This window comes from Manis javanica, chromosome 7, assembly GCF_040802235.1.
Source record: "Manis javanica isolate MJ-LG chromosome 7, MJ_LKY, whole genome shotgun sequence".
In the NCBI taxonomy this organism is placed as follows: domain Eukaryota; kingdom Metazoa; phylum Chordata; class Mammalia; order Pholidota; family Manidae; genus Manis; species Manis javanica.
This window is the reverse complement of record NC_133162.1, coordinates 137599794-137616267: the sequence shown is the minus strand read 5'-3', so window position 1 is coordinate 137616267 and position 16474 is coordinate 137599794. Positions and strand designations below refer to the sequence as shown.

General features: G+C 46.8%; 1 protein-coding gene across 4 annotated transcripts in view; it reads left to right on the top strand.

Annotated features, from left to right (window-relative positions):
• CNTNAP5 (contactin associated protein family member 5) overlaps positions 1-16474 on the top strand; it is a 597575-nt gene that overhangs the window by 400634 nt on the left and 180467 nt on the right. For all 4 annotated transcript variants that reach the window (XM_073241652.1, XM_073241653.1, XM_073241654.1 and 1 more), the window contains one exon: positions 8558-8677. In XM_073241652.1, the coding sequence (XP_073097753.1) occupies positions 8558-8677 (120 nt within the window). The remainder of the gene's footprint in view (positions 1-8557; positions 8678-16474) is intronic.

Below are 16474 nucleotides of genomic sequence, written 5' to 3'. Positions count from 1 at the left end.
TAAACCTAGGATTGGAATTTTGGATCATGTTTCCCTTTGAAAAATTTTTTATTTTGAAAGAATTCACAGTACACTGCAAAAAAATGAAAAGATGTACCAGGAAGCCCTGGGTACCCTTCACCCAGTTTCCCCCACCAGTAACATCTTGCATACATGTAGTGCAATATCAAACCCAGGACAGTGGCATTGAGAAAATACACCAAGATTATTCTGATTGCTGTATTCTGACAGGGACCCATGTGGTGTGTGTGTGTGTGTGTGATTCTGTGCGGTTTTGCAGCATGTATAGATTTGTGTGATCACCACCATAATCAGTATGTTCCCCTCACAAGTCCTCAGCTGCGCCCACCCTGCCATCCCCCACCCAGCCTCCAGCCGCACTGATCTGTTTCTACCTCCAAATTCCTTTAAAGTAATGAAAATGTTACTGAATCTGCTTCTGTTTTCAACCTGTGCCAGCTGCATGCAGAATGGACATCAAAAGATCTGTTTTCTAATTGAATCCCCTGACACATTTTTGAACTAATTTCAGCAATCCCATCATTTTTAACATATTATTTTGTTTCTTTTCTTCACTGAAACCAGGTCAAAGTCCCACAAACCTACTGCATAAGGGGTTTGATAAACTTAAATAAATGGCTGTTAAATGCAAAATGCTTCACAGGCGTTGATTTAATTACCATGATTAATTTGATCTTATTTATGTCTGTAGGCTATGTATGTAGATCTGTAACTAAATATGTCATCATGTGGTAAATATTAGGGGACACAGGGAATAAGGAAGGGAATAGAACTAAAACCTTTTTAAAGGCTTAGACATATGTAATTGTCTTGTAAGTAAGTTTCCTGTCAGGTTCTATAGTAAAACAGTGGGAATATAAACAGTGGGGCAGAAAATCTAGAGCTCTGACCTTGGTGCTTGAAAAGGTGAGGCCCAAATAAAACTATTTTGCTGTCTGAACACTGTCATTATCTTTAATGAGAACGGGCATTACAAGGACGTTTCAAATTGTACCTTAGGCAGTAAATTAGCTGCCAGAACTAGATTCAGACTATTGTCCTTAAATGTGAAAACAGTGGTCCATCTGCCCTGTCCGGCTGCATTGCACGTGTGTTCATATGAATATAAAAACCTGTTCTAAAGGGTCTTAGTTTGTCCGTCACCATGCTGGTCATTGATGAGCACATGTCTTTATGTGCAGCCATAATATTAGGCCTTAACACGCAGCCCCCTGTTTATGAGTTGCTGTTCGATGGAGACAGAGCTTGTCGTGGATAGAGCTTCTTCTGTTTTCCCGTCACCTTCCCATCAGGAACGGTGATGGCTCTGCCATAGACAACCTCCAGTGGCAATTTAGAACTTGTGTAAGACACATGAATCTTTTTAAAAGTGGAGATGATCACATAATTTTTCTCCTCAGCTTTATTATTACTATGATATATGGTATATATATATGCTATATATATATGCTAATAAATTTCCTAATATTGAACCTCTCTTACCTAATTTTTGAATTAAGCCCCTAACTTGGTCGTTGTGTCCTTTTGAAATATGCTGTTGGGTTCTATTTGCCCAATTTTATGTGCATATTTATTGATATTCGTCGATGAGTCTGTAGTTCTGTTTTCATGAGATATTTGGTAGATTTGGGGGGGTCACTGTTATCTGTACCCCATAAAACACATGTGGAATATTTCTTTTTCTGTGCTTTCGAAAAGTAGCATTTGGATTATCTACTCTTTATGAGACTCCCTAGAGAAACCATATAATCCTGCTCTTTTTTAGGAGGCAGTTTAAGGACCTTTTTCTTTAATCGAAATTGGTCTTTTAAATCCTTTGGTCTGTATTGGGGTTCATGTTTGAAAGTTTGAGACCCTGGATTATGTGAGATCCAGAGCCACGCCTTTCTTGCTTAGTTTTCTGAGAGCCTAGGCTGGAGTTACTGAAGAATTACTCGGTTCTCAGTAAATGTGTGCGGAGAGCTTGGTATGCAGTGTATCAGGTGAGCAGTGTAGGGAGAACAATTAGACAAACAAGTGGCTGAAAGAGTTGGTAGACTGAACAAAGGTATTCACATGTACTTCTTGCTACAACTCCACACAGATGACAGTAAATCGTACTCCTGTTTTTAAATGGCTCTCGGTCAGCAGCTGGTCAGAGAAGCCCCTTGACTCCTACCACAGCCAGACCTTCACAGCTGGTAATGGGGTGGGCAGAAGAGATCTAAACATGCACATGGACAGGAATTAGGGACACCGAAGGAGGAGGTGGCCCGTCTGGAGTAGCCACAGGCTGGGTGGCCGCATGCTGACAGTGTAAGCCGGAAGGCAAAGGACAAGTGTGATCTACAGGAGCACCCCGTGCCCGGTGCCAACCTTACAGGCTCACAATGAGTGTGAGAGCTGTTCGCCTCCACTGCCCAGATCCTGTGGAGAATATTCCCTCAATCACAGAATCTAACAAGACCAAGAGAAAATACCTCAAGCCACTACATGTCTTGAAGGATTTCTCACAAAATGTGTAGGGCAGACAGTTTGCTTAGAGCAGTCTGTGTTTTAGAGACCACTGCTAAATATGAGAGGGCTGCAGAGGATGCCCTGACATCCCGGGAAAGGGTCCAACGTTAAAGGTAAGGAAGAGACCAAAACAAGCACAAAATAAATAAACCAACTACACACACAAACACACACACACACATGCACATTAACACACACAACAAACCACACCAGGAGACACTATTATAACTAATATTCTTGGAAAACTAGAGATATATGGTATCAATGAATGAAGAGTTGCATGGTATTAAAAAAAGAATATTCAGAAGGGAAAAAATGTATTATAGAGAATTTAGAAATGCTATGACTGAGATAGTCAAGAACTAGAAATAACCCAAAATCCTTCAAGGTTTTGGCTGACAGTTAGTGGTTAAACGGACTGTGGTGTATCTGTACCGCGGAATACTATGCCCCAATTAAGTGAGTGAACTGTTGACACATGAAACATGGGCTTCAAGGGGACTAGCTGAGTGAGAAAGCTGGTTTCCAGGGGGAGTGGCAGTCTGGTGGTCAGGGGAGACCAGGAGACGGCCGAGCAGCATATGGGGACTCGTGTCCATACTGCAGGCAGTCAGAAGGCTACAGAAGGTCATTTTTCAAAGAGGTTGAAACCCACAGAATACCTGAAATGCCTAAGTAGTAAAACAAATATTTATTATTAGAGACATTTTTTAATGTCTAAACATTAAAAGACAACATAAACATAGATGAAAAGACAGAATAGTACAATTTCCCCCCATGTACCCATCTGTAAAGTTCAGGCTTACCAATATCTGCTGTTTGTTCCTACTCTCTCCCTTAAAGTTTTTTTTTGATGGATCATTTTCCCTAAAAATGTCTCAGTATATGCTTCTAACAAAGAAGAGCTCTTCAGCTTTTGAAACGAAACCACATTACCATGATCATACCCAATGAAATTTAAAATCCTTTATTGATATAATCTGATATTAAATCTGATTTTACTTTTTATGGTTGTCTTAGTTTCTTGTTGTTTATTTTGTTTTTATTTCTCTGTGTTGCTTTATCTGAATCAGGATCCGATCCACACATAGTGTTTGATATGCCTCCTGAATCCCTGTCCCTTTTTGGCATTTATTTGTTGAAGAAACTGAGTGAGATGTTCCCGTGTTATGGACTTAATTGTGTCCTTAGAGTGTCGGGAAGCATGTTTCTTGGCCTTGTATGGTAATTTAGTGTGTAAATCTCAGGGCTTAATTAGATTCCGCTTCAAATGCCAGGCAAGTGGTAGGCAGTGCTGTTTTTCTTAACACATCACATTATAGGAACCTGAACAGTCACTTTGGGGGTTGCTGAGATTGATCCATGAGTTTGGATATTTTTAACTTAATCTGTGCACTACAAAGTCCCCCATCCAGTTATATTTTTCATGGAATATTAGGTCACCATCAAATATAGTCCATACTAAAAAGACAGAATATGAGCTAATTCTTGCCAATTTTCAGAGTATGATTCCATTTCCTAGCAACCTGCAGAGGTGACCAGTGGCCTTAAACAGGTAGATGATAGAAGATGCACAGATACATACATATACATACACATACATTTAGACAGTGAACTAGTATATTGTATATATTTACATATATAAATGTATCACACTGACCAGTTGTTTTGATACCCAGATTGTTCTATCATATTGGCTCATGTGTCATTTTGACATAACTCCAATTTTTGATACCTTTCTTATTTTCAGGCAAAACAAAGCATTCTAATTGCATCCGTAGGCTCCAAACATAGACTCAGCAAAACCTTTCTTTTTAGTGGACAACCGTGGAGACCCCTGTCCATGCACTGGGGTGCGCCTAGCATCTCAGAAGTCCAATCATGGAAATATGTCATTAAAATATTAAGTAATGAGTTCATACTGATAAGACCAACTCAAATTAAGATGGAATAACTTTCTATAATTTTTTTACACTTTACAGTCTATCTGTTGTGGTAAAAACTTTGGTTTCTGTTGCCAATAACATAATTAGTTATTAGCTTTTTCTTGTAATATATGTATAGCAACTTAAGAAATCACTAATAACATTTAAAAATAAGTCTATTTAATGTATTTTTTAATTATGTTTTCTCTTTTTCTGATAGGTATATCCTATTGTTTCCTACAAGTCAAATTACTGTTTTAATTTCAAATATGTCTAAACTTATGAATTCATAACAAAATTAAAAATATTCTCATTGGCCACATTTAGAAGAATCTAGGGAACATCTTCAGTGTTTTGAAATCAATGCATGAAAGAGAAAGCTTTTCCCATACAATCTTGTAGTTTAGGGAACACAAATAATTGATGAGAGATGTTTATTTTTATTAAGTATTCCTGCTAATAAATGGAAAAGGGGTTATAGAATTAGATCAAACATTTACTGGCTGGTGTGTCTTTAAACAAAGTCCTTACGTTTTATGAGCTTATTTACAGTATCTATATATATCCAGGCTTTGCCCTCAGAGACTCCCCAGTCGATGGACCAAAGTTTAAGGAGAAAGCACATTGGGAATGGTAGGCTACCTGAGTTAGTGAGCAGCCCCAAATCGCAGTGTCTTAGCAACACAAAACCTCTTAGAGGCTCACCTTACCCTCATCGTTACCCTGCGCCATGAAGCCAACAGTCTGCTTCTGTCCTACAGCCCACTTCCTGTTAGGTCCTCGGCGGGCTCTGCTTGGGGCCTGGCTGGCTCAGTTCCGGGCTTCAGCCAGACGCCTGACAGGCGCTTGCTTCCATGGTGCCTTGGACAAGGAAGTCATTCAAGGCGAGGGGATGAGACCCCACAGCGGGGGAACCTAAGCATGCCAGCAGGGTCTGCAAGCGCCAGGACCTGCAGCTGCCTGGAGGAATGGGCAGCCCCCGCAAGACCCCCTGGGCTGGACAGGGCCACCCAGCTAGGCCTGAACTGCTGACCTGCACAGTCAGGGAACGACTGTCATTTTAAGTCACTCGTGAAGGATTTTGTCGCCCGTCAAGGGTAACCGAGATTAGCCAAGTATCGATAATTTGGTGTTTCTTGCTGTAGTAACATCGGGTCCATTTTATTACTCTCTATCCTCTGCACATATCTGAAATTCTCTATTTTAAGAAGTTAAAAAGAAAATACTGAATTTTAATATCACTGAAAGAATTCCTAGTTAAATTAATTTGGTTTAATTTCCTTTCAATGTTTAGGAATTGCTCTTCTTCTATTAGATATAATGTTGTGTTTAATAATTTAAAACATCTGTATTGTTTCAAAGTTAAAAATACAAATACCCAGACCAGCTGACATCCTGATCCCCTCCCCCATTCTTTCTCTCTCTCCCAACAGGTATCATTTATATGAGATTTTACCTGAATATTTGGGAAGATATTTTAGAGAAGTGTTAATGAATTCAGAGTTAACTTGGTGATATACGCATAGAAAATTAGACAAATGAGGGAACAGGGTGATTATTAATTGCAAGAAATCTGTTTATTTCGGAAAGAAAAGTAATCACATTATAAAGTTTGGTATCGGCGAATAGCACGTGTGCTGTCCTATCACTGTAAACATAATCATGATCTGACTGAAATTACAATCCAATTGGACGTGTGGCGGGCGGGAAGTTCTCCGAGTGGGGGAATGGTGGAAACCTACATCCTCCCCTTCCGCATTGGTGAGGGATGGACAAGCTGAAACAGCAACACTCAAGATGAGGATATGCCCGCCAGATATAGTAGGTACCCCAAAGTGAACTAAGAATTAAATTAAAAAGCATCACCCTCGCACAGAAGGGAGGTAGGGCCTATAGGTTTTTCATAACAAGCCTTGCGATTCATTACAAAAACTTACAAAAAAAGAAACAAGTAGAGAAAAAACTGACAGAGGCGATGTGGCATGAACAAGGTAATAATAACAGCAGTGGTGATAACAGTTACTGCTTACCAAGGACGTGCTCTGCAGCAAGCACTGTGCCTAATACGGTACACAGGTATGTTCTGAATCCTCACTATTGCCTGAGATAAGCTTTTTTAATACCTATGGCCACATGAGAAAATGAGTGCTTCGAGAATTTGTCAGCCAGCTATTTCTGCACAATGAATTATAGCATCTGGAAATGATGGGCACTATCCCATCGTAGTTTCTCTGTGTCTGGAGCAGCCTAGCTGGGTGGTTCTGGCTCCGTCTCTCCTGAGCTTCAGTAAGGATGTCAGCCAGGGCCGGGGTCCTGTGAGTTTAACTGTGGAGACTTCTTTAGGGCTCACTCAGTGGCCAGCCTCCAAGCTCCAAGCCTGCACACGGGCCTCTCTGCAGGGCTGCTGGGACACAGCAGTGGGCTTGTCCTGGAGTGAGGAGTCCAGGAGCACTACCTCCCCCCCAGGTGGAAGCCTCAGCCTTGCAGTGACCTAGTCTTGGAAGTGACATCCCTCACTTTGGTCCTGTTCTCTTAGGAGCAGGTCCACGCTTGCAGCCCACACTCTAGAGAGGGCGTGAACCTGTGATCAGGGTGTGAATGCCGGGGAGCGTGGATCCGAGGAGCAGCCTCAGAGGTTGCTGAGCGTGGGGGAAGTACTGCCGCCAAGCCCCCACAGGGCTCCGAGGAGCGCTGTGATGCACAGCCACCCTGTCTGATTCCAGGGTGACCCCCACAAGCTGCCTGGGTGATCTTCCCCTGTGAGGTCAGCAGCGACTCCTTTCCATGGATCACCCTGGGCGCGTGTGAGGCGTCAGGCAGTGGAGTGGGCAGGGCACACGGAGCCGACTTCCATATGCGTAGCACATACCCAAGTCGGGGCAGAATGAGCTGAAAGCCGTGCTCAGTCCCTGGGTACAGACTGACTCCGCTCCAGAAAGTGTGTACGGCTGCAGGAGAGGATTGCATGGCTCCGAGGATAACCTTGAATTCTCTCTAATTTATAAAAAGTCAAACCCTCTGGAGCTCTAGGCCTGGTAGTGAGTTATTTGAGGTGCCCCTCACGCTTGATCATGACAAACTACAGCTTCGTCCCCCCTGGATGGGGCATTCGTCATGGGCATGCTGGCCAAGGTGAGGATCTGGTGCCACGTCTGCAAACCTGTTGGGAGCCACGGAAGCATTTTAAGCGGGGGAGGGTGACATAACTGGATGTGTACCTGCTGTTCCGAGTGGCACCCTTTTGTCTCAAGATCAGACCATGTTCTGCATTCTCACGCGTGAGACAGCTGATGCCTCCTTTATACCCGGCCCAGCTCATTCAAGCTGGTGTCAGGAGGCTTATGTATTTCTCATACCTGCAGATCAGCCAGAGAGCACTATCTCAGGGCACCTGGGTCTGCCTACGAGCCCATAAAGACTTTGTGGCTAAAGCCAGGCCGTGAGCTTTGCAAGGGACAGACCGATGGCCTCATTCACGGTCTGACATCTGGTCACCCCTGCACTGCTGACACATGCTAGGAGCTCGGAAGATGCTTGTTAAGTCAGAGTGGACTGTACTTGATGGGGCGCCTACCGTATGTTAGCTGCTGTGCTCTGGGTGTATAGAGATAAGATACAGTCATTTACTTTAGTTAATAAAAAGTCGTGGCCATATATTCGTGCACTTTTTCATCCCCATAACCAAACAGTGCTGAACCCTTGCTGTGAGGATGGCACTGTGCTGGAACGTAGCATCGGACAGCACATGTTCCCTGCTCTTACAGTTCTGTGACCACTGGGGAGACAGGACCATGTGGAATGACCCCAAGTCAGCATACGTGTGGACACCACGGACACGTGTCCGTGTAGGGAAGGGCCAAGAGGAGGCAAGGGGGCTCTTTTTGGAGGCTGTAGCCTCTGAGCCATTTAGAAGAATCTTGTGAGGATGGGCAGGGGGCATGACTGTGTCAAGTACTGGGACACTGGTCTGTTGTGGTTTGGGGGCAAAGTTACGGCCCTAGGGGAAGGGAGAGAAATCAGCCTTGGAAGTAAATACAAGCAGGAGTCTCTGGTCCCTCCGCAGCTACATGCAGAGCCAAGGAAAGCTTCCTGTCTCCTGTTCTGTGTCTCTCCAGCCCTCTACGAGCAGTCCTGCGAGGTGTACAGGCACCAAGGGCACACGGCTGGCTTCTTCCACATCGACTCGGACGGCAGCGGGCCGCTGGGACCTCTCCAGGTGTACTGCGATGTCACAGGTAAGGGGCTGGATTCCTGCTCTTGCCTAACCTGGCCGTGGACAGTGCCCGGCAAGGCAGGGCCTCCTCAAGGGGACACGTGTCACTAGAAGTTTAAAGGGAGGGGAAAACAGTATTTAACAATCAAATTAGGAGCCAGGTTATTTTCATGACAGTAGAGAACTTGCTAATGGCCTTGATGACGTCCCTCCAAACCAAGAATTAACTACCAAACAGTTTCTGTAGAACTCGGCCACAGATATGCTGTCTCTTAAAACTTAAAAACAGAGAAAAGGGGAACAAGCAGATGAACAAGAAAATGAAGCTCCATGTCAATGGGAATCCCTGACAGGAAGTGGGGAGATGATTCATGGCCCCAAGAACAGAGTGACCCCAGATTCTCTCTGGGCTTCTGCTCATCAGTGAAGTGAGAATAGCAGTCCCTACCTCCTAGAATTGAACGTTAGACACAAACACGTATTGGAGGAGCTATAACCAGTTACCCAGTAGATGCCTCACAGAAAAGTTAGCTATTTCCATCTTCCCATCAATCTCATAAATGTCTTTCCATGTCTCTCTCAAGCAGAGAAGGGCATCGGAAGAGCCCATTGTAATGGGGTTTAGCAACAGCGTATGATCACTGATTTGTTCTGAAAGCTAGCTCCTCCAAGCACAAACCTGTGTCATAGTCATTCAAAACTACAGCAATGCCAGCCCTCCCTCCACTGTGAAGGTCACTAATTGCCACGCACACACATTTTTGTTGTTAGTCTGTGTCAAGCACTGGCCTTCTGAAACACCAGCAGAATCATAAAATGAAGCAGAAAAGTAGAGGCCTGTCAAGGCTCATGGAGTCCCCAAGGCCACCACAGCCACAGAGCCCTCTCCAGGGCCACACAGAGCCCTGGGCAGAAACGAGGCACATGAGGCGGGAGGAGCACCAGGCAGTGTCCCTGCAGGAATGCAAGCAGGTCATTGCTGAAGGGATGATCACGGGCACTGAGCGACTCGCCCATCTGAATAAAAAGGGCCTCGCTTGTCCGCAGTAAATGCTAGATGCCGTTTCATTGCCTTTCCAGAATATGTCTCTCCACAATGCACATGTGCTGCTGCCTCTCAGCAGCCCTTCGGCATCATTGGAAACTGCTTCCTTTTCGTGGGTGGGGTCACCTGTAATGTGCATCAACCAGCTCAAGAACTGGGCTTCTCAGTGGATCTCAGTTATTTTAAAAATATAGCCATGGCTCTCCAGTGATGTTTGCTAAAGCTATAGGTTCCCCAGAATCCTAATGCAGTCAATGCACTTTTACTGAGGTCTCCCCATGGCGCTGATGCAAATCGCCCCTGTCCACATTTTACCAATAAACGGAGGAAGCGACGTGGCTCCAGCTTCAGGCGGAGGAGATGAGTGCCTGCTGAGGAGGAACCACGTGTAATCGCTCAGCTCCTACCAGCTCTGGGGCCTCAGCTGAGAATTTGCAAATATCTTCTCTTTGAATCCTCACAACAAAAATCTGAGGTGGGCATGTTCATCTCTATGGTATGTAGGCAGGAGCTCACTGCCGCTCGGGGCAGCAGTCCTGGGACTGACGGTCAGGGCTCCGAGCAAACAAGACCGTCAGGCACTTCAGACTTTGTGTTGCTCAGGTTTTGTTTTTATTTTTGCTCTAAGAGAAACTGATACTGATTATTGAAAACTTATGGAAAAAAAGAAAAGTGTAAAGATCCTGTTGAAGGCACCTTTAAACCACAGTCCAGAGATGACCGTTGTCACTCGTTTAGGTTAGATTTGCCTTGGCACTTTTTGCAATGAATGCATATGTGTTTTTCCTATGAATGAGTGTTTTTTAAATACATATTTTAAAATCTTGAATTGAATAGATAAGCATAGAACTTGTCCTTATATCATTGTCCTTATACCTTTGAAATTGAAATATATGGTAATTACAGGTGATTCCCATTGACCCAGAACTCTGCCTCCTGCAGGATAGACTCCTGTCAGGATTGATACTTTGTCAGGAATGGCTAATGATGAATCTTCACCTGTACGTAAAGGCTGCTGTCTTGCTGATGTGGTCCTGGAGGAATTGAAAGGGTTGAAAGGCTTTGTTATGTGTGATAGGGCATTCCTTTGAAATATGTTATTTTGGTTACAGGCAGTTGTAAAATATGTAGATTTTTGGTTTTTCTAAAATACGTATGAACATAAAAGCAAACCTTTGTGTAGCCTGAATTATATAATTATCATATTTAATTGAAAAACATGTCTAATACATACATATAATGATAATCAAATACATAGTTTTCTAAAAGCTCTCCAGTATGGGTCACTTTTGACACCAATTAAAAAGCGTCCAAGTGGCTCAGGGACGAGAGGGAGGAAACAGACAAGGATGTGTTGTCTGGGGAGGGCGTGAGGCTCGTTTTGCACCATGCTTGACCCCAGTTTCTGGAAACGCAAAGCCGCTCTTCTCCCAGTGGCACCCCTAGGGTACTGGCCCAAGGAGAGCGGGCAGCGTAGGACCGGGAGGCGGGGTTCTCCTCCTGTACCTTGTATCACCTTGAATGTGAGGGCAGAGGGCTCCTGGCCAGGCTGCACACCCGATGTCAGAAAAGGACCTGAGGCCAGGGAGCCTCCCAGCCATCCGTTTACAGTCCCTTGGGAGGTCCAGTTGAACAGAAAAGGGGGAAGTTTCTCCCACAAAGTCATAGACACTTGCAAACAGATGCCATGTGGGCAGGACAGGGTGTAGCTGTGGAAACAGTCCATTTGAATCCCCACTGTGTCTCTCTTCCCAGCATGTCCTGGGGGAACATCAGCTCCCCATTCTCATGGGCGAGGCAGCACCTTACCCCTCCGGGCAGATCTGCATCTGCATCTCACCTGCCACAGGGTGATCCTGGGGAGAGCAGGTCCCCCACAATGAGCAGCAACTGTCCCTTCAGTGAAAGGCACCGTGGCCTCTGCAGGGTGCAAGGTGACCAGTAGGTAGGAGCGGCCAGCCAGCAACTGGGCTCCTGACAAGAGGAACCCGACCTAGGCCTCCGCAGACGGAGCGCCCCACCCCCGGCTGTGTGCTGAGCCACTTCATGCCGACACAGGGTGGCAAAAGGGAGGCTCCGGCTTCCTCGGGCACCTGAGTGGATTATGGATGAGGAAGACGGAGAGAAAGCTTTTGCAGAACACCCATTTAACATCTCTATAAATGACTGACTGTTCACTTCAGCTCAGCGTGAATCTGCGCATTTCAGGCACTGGGCAGACTGCTGAGGGCACTGTCTGGGTTAGCGTCTTCGGGCTGCAGTAACAAACCCTGCAAGCTGAGTGGCGTATAAATCCCCAGAAGCACCAGTCTCATGGTTCTTGAGGCTGGCAGTCCAATACCAAGGTGCCCACGAGGCCACACTCACTCCAAAACCCAAAGGGGGGGGATCCCTCCTGGCCTCGCCTGGCATCTAGTTTTCTGGGGCCTGTCTGGCCCGTGGGCATCCCCAGACTTGTGGCAGCATTTCCAGCTCTGTCCCCCAGAGGTCATCACGCTGCCTCCATGAGACATAGTCTCATGTGACCTTCTCTCCTGTCTGTGTGTCCGTCTCCCTCTTCTCATAAGGACACTGTCGCGTTGAATTAGGACCTGCCTCAGTGCAGTATGACCTCAGCCTAACTTGGTTACATTTGCAAAGAAGCCATTTCCAATTTTAAGGTCACATTCACAGGGACCGAGGTCAGGACAGCAACATGTCTTTGTGGGGACACAGTGCAACCCGTGACCCTATTATTTCAGTCTCCTTCACAGTTCATCACATAGCAGACATGGCAGCAATTAAAATAGAACATAGGGACAATGACAGGGTGTGCACAGCATGTTGGGACCCCCTGAGGGGACACCTATCCCACTCCTGTGGAGTGGAAGGGCCACCAGGGGGACAGGCGACGTCTCTGAACCTGGATGGGGAGTGGGAGGTGGCCTCCTTCCGGCCAGAAGAAGGGGCAGAGGAAGGCACTCCCAGGGGAGCAGATGGATGTTGGGGTCGAAGTCCCAGGGTCCCACGAGCCTGCTTATTCGTGGTCACAAACTCAGCAAATGAGTGGCTGGTTTAGCACACGAGGCAACTCACGAAACCGATGGACTCACCCTCACCCTCAAGAGCAGAAGAGAAAAGGATCGAGCGGCTTGACCAGGGGCAGCAAGAGCTGCCGAAGGCCCAGGGCCTGAACTCCCCAGGGAGGAGACCTGCCGCCTCCCCTCCGTCCAGGAAGGGAGGGCGTGGTTTGATCACAGACAGCTGTGGAGCATGCAGACGGCTTCTGCGTCTCCGCATGAGAGACGAGCAGCTCCTTGGGCCCTAGCAAGATGTCGTATCAGCCTTGTCGCCTGTAGACGTCAGCACTGTCCCCTGCCTTGAGGACACCGGGTCTGTGAGATCAGCTCCAGTTAGGGACTGTTTGCAAAGGTCTGGACATACAAAAGGAACTCACAGGAGGTGGACCCTTCTCCTGAGCTGGCCCCACCACCGTCAGGCCCACAGATAAGGGGAAAGAGGGGCTGGCCTTAGAGACCTGTGACCCCCCATGTGGGGACAGCCAGTTAGGAGCGTGGCAATGGCCGCAGCCTGCCTTGCCCCTTCCAGGCCCTGCCTGCGCCTCCGCTCAGCAAACCCAGCTGGAACTCCGAAGGCAGGAGCACCTGTGAGTGCTGTGCTTGAGGCAGGCACCCTGGCCTCTGAGAAGCTGCAGAAGGGGAAGTGCATCTCTGGGGCAACTGGAAAATAGCCACGTTAGTCTGTTTAAAGATGTGTCCAAAGAAGTTAGGGAAAATGACTGGACTCTATCCAGCTTCCGGATGGTGGGAGGTGGGAGCTGTGGGGGCAGTGCACAGAGCGTGAGCACATGTGCAGCAGGGCCTTATTCCACAGGTTCTAGCCAGAGGAACAAAGGGCCCCCTCTGCAGGTTCCCTGCTATGAGGCTAGGCCTGTGGCAGGAGAAGAGCTCTGCTGGGTCTCCAGCCTGCTGGCCTGCCCTGCAGATTTGGGGTTCACCACGCCTCCACAGTCGTGTGAGATCGTTCCTGAAATCAGCCTCTCTCTCATATGTATACATTCATTTCATCCCTTGGTGCTGTTTCTCTGGACAACACTGCCCGGTAAATTTGGGATCCCTGCAGTTCGGGTCCCCACTCTGGGCGCTCATTTTATTTTCAGTTTCCACCATGACACTCATCATGGCATTTCCTGGGTGTCCCAGTGGGGCTATGAGTTCCTTGATGGAAAATGGGGGACAGGTTGTGATGAGCCCTAGACTTCTCTTACACACACCCCAGTACATTCACATAACTGGGGCACTAAGAAATCACAGCCCAATCACAGACTAATGCCTTCCTTTCTCCTTTTGTCTTCCCACTCCCCGTAATATATCTTAGACTAAGGCCCCGTCCCATGAAATCAGTAAGTTGAAACTGTGCGTGCTGCGCCCACGTCTAAGCTTACCTGGGCTTGAGCATCCCTGCCTCGCACAACCTCCCGCTGCTCCTCGTGGTCTCCAGCCTTCTGCCTGCCCAGCCTTCCCCAGATGTCTCTTTCCATCCAACACAGGGATGACTAGTGGGCACAGGACATGCTCCGGAGCCAGCTCCGAGTGCTGGCACATGCTGGCTGTGTGACCCTGGACAGCTACTTGGCACTTCTGGATCTGCATTCCCTTATCAGTAAAAAGGAGGTGATGAGAGTGGCTGCCTTTCAGGATTAATGTGAGAATCAGCATGTGGGCAAAGCTCCAGCTCAGAAAAGCAGGTGCCATGAAGTAGGGTGAGCACGTGTCACGCTCTTCACCCCCACCCTGGTGCAGATGGTCTGTACGCAGTTCATCCCAGCCAGAAAAGGTGACTGTCACCTCTCACCAGCCATAATGTCACACTCCTTCTGCTCTAGGAACTCTAGGAGACTGAAGGAAGATTTCTGAGCAGAAACCTCCAGTATTAATAAAGCAGAATTAGAAGGGTGAGGCCTCTGACTAGATTGTCCTTAGAACCTGACATTTAGCTCATTCTATTCCATTTACATGCTGCCATTTTTAATGTTAACAGGACACCTTGTCAATCCTTTCAAATGATGCTTCCCAGCCACGCAGGTTTTCTCTGTAGGTACAATTGCATATTGATATGCAAAATTGTTTGTCTAGGACCACTAACAAAAACGCATTTATTTCCATCTTGATGATACAAAGCCAATTTCATGCATGTAGGTCTGTTCGGTGATCATCGGGCATTGCAGAGAGTTTACAAGAAATGTTTCTAAACCAAAACTTGTTTTTCATTCCCAAGCAGCTCATAATCCATTTGCAAACCACTTTGCAAGCCTCCTTGTCTTATCACTCTCGCTATTATTATGCTGTTTCTCACTTCTTTGGCAGCAGGCTCTGTTTTCATTCAAACTCATCAAAGCATGCATAATCGCGTAGGTGGGGAAGCTGCGATGAAGCCTCTCTAACGTTCTTGCACATAACTGTGCAGTATGACTGCAGGAGGTGATTATCGTCCCAACTATTGACAGAAAGAAGGTCTGTGTCCGTTCCAGTAAGTCAGATAGTGGTGGACATTGTTTCCCAAAGTTAGAGCAAAAGCAGTGAGTTCATGATTCGTGGATGGGCTGCCCGAGGGTCTGGCAGTGTGGGGACACAAGTTACCCAGGACAGCATGGAGCCACCTTATGGCAGATTTACTTCTTCCCCAACTTCATAGTATGTTGTTCATTTTTCACAGCAGTTTTGTGCACCAGTCGGTGTCACGTGCTTCTGAGATAGTGCTCTTTCCTCCTCCTCCTAGTGGCAGCTCCCTGCAGATTTCTACCACACACACTTCACCTCCAGCACACGCATGCACACCCACACACGGAAGGGAAGTGTTAACGCCCATTGCCAGAGGCTTCCACAAGACCAGGGGGGCTCTGGCTCTCAAGTCTGCCTTTTGTCACAAGCCAGAAAGCCGTCACTGCGGAGGGATAGTTGCTCCAAAATTGTCACTTAATTACAGACTGCATAAAATTGTGCTGAGTATCTGCAGGATAACAGGCTGGTTCAAGACGCTTCACTGGGAAGTAGCCGGAGTCATTTTTATTTTACACATATGCTAATGAGGCTAGTAAGTTGTCCTAAGAGGATTCCAGTGAAGCCATCAGAGCTGAAGCTTCGTTCTGGTATGTGCAGACGTAAGCTGGGGCGGAGGCTTACCCAAGGGTCCTGATGCCTGGACGCCGCCCTCCTCTCTGACTGGAACCATGTGCACTGGCTGTCTGCCCAGCCAGGTATGGACAAGGCACTGAGAACACAGACATGACCGAGACGTGACACGATAAGGTGATCATCATGTGGTCCCCAAGTCCGCAGAGTCTGTCGCCCCACATCCTTGTGCTGAAAAGATGCCCAAGTTTTGACCTTCCCACTGGGATCCATGATTCACACGCCAGCCATGGGGGATCTTTTAGCATGGAGCTGGCTGAGCCGCCCCGCCCCGCACCCTCCACACCCCTTACTTGGCTTATGATGTTTAAAGGGCGTGGTTGTGAGGATATATGAGTTCATATGCATGAATTAAAAGTCTCAGAACAATGCCTATTACTTCTTACATCCTTTGATTATTATGATCAATATCGATTATGAGTCTGTCAGGCTGGGAGCAAGGCCCTACATCTTTGCATCAGTTTCTCTCTCTTAAACGGAGGCGGAGGGTAATAGCTTTATAGGATTGGGAGTTAATTTAGAGAGTTAACATGTACATATGCTGGGGGTCCGACACAGAGCACAAGGAAAACTTGGGTCCCTC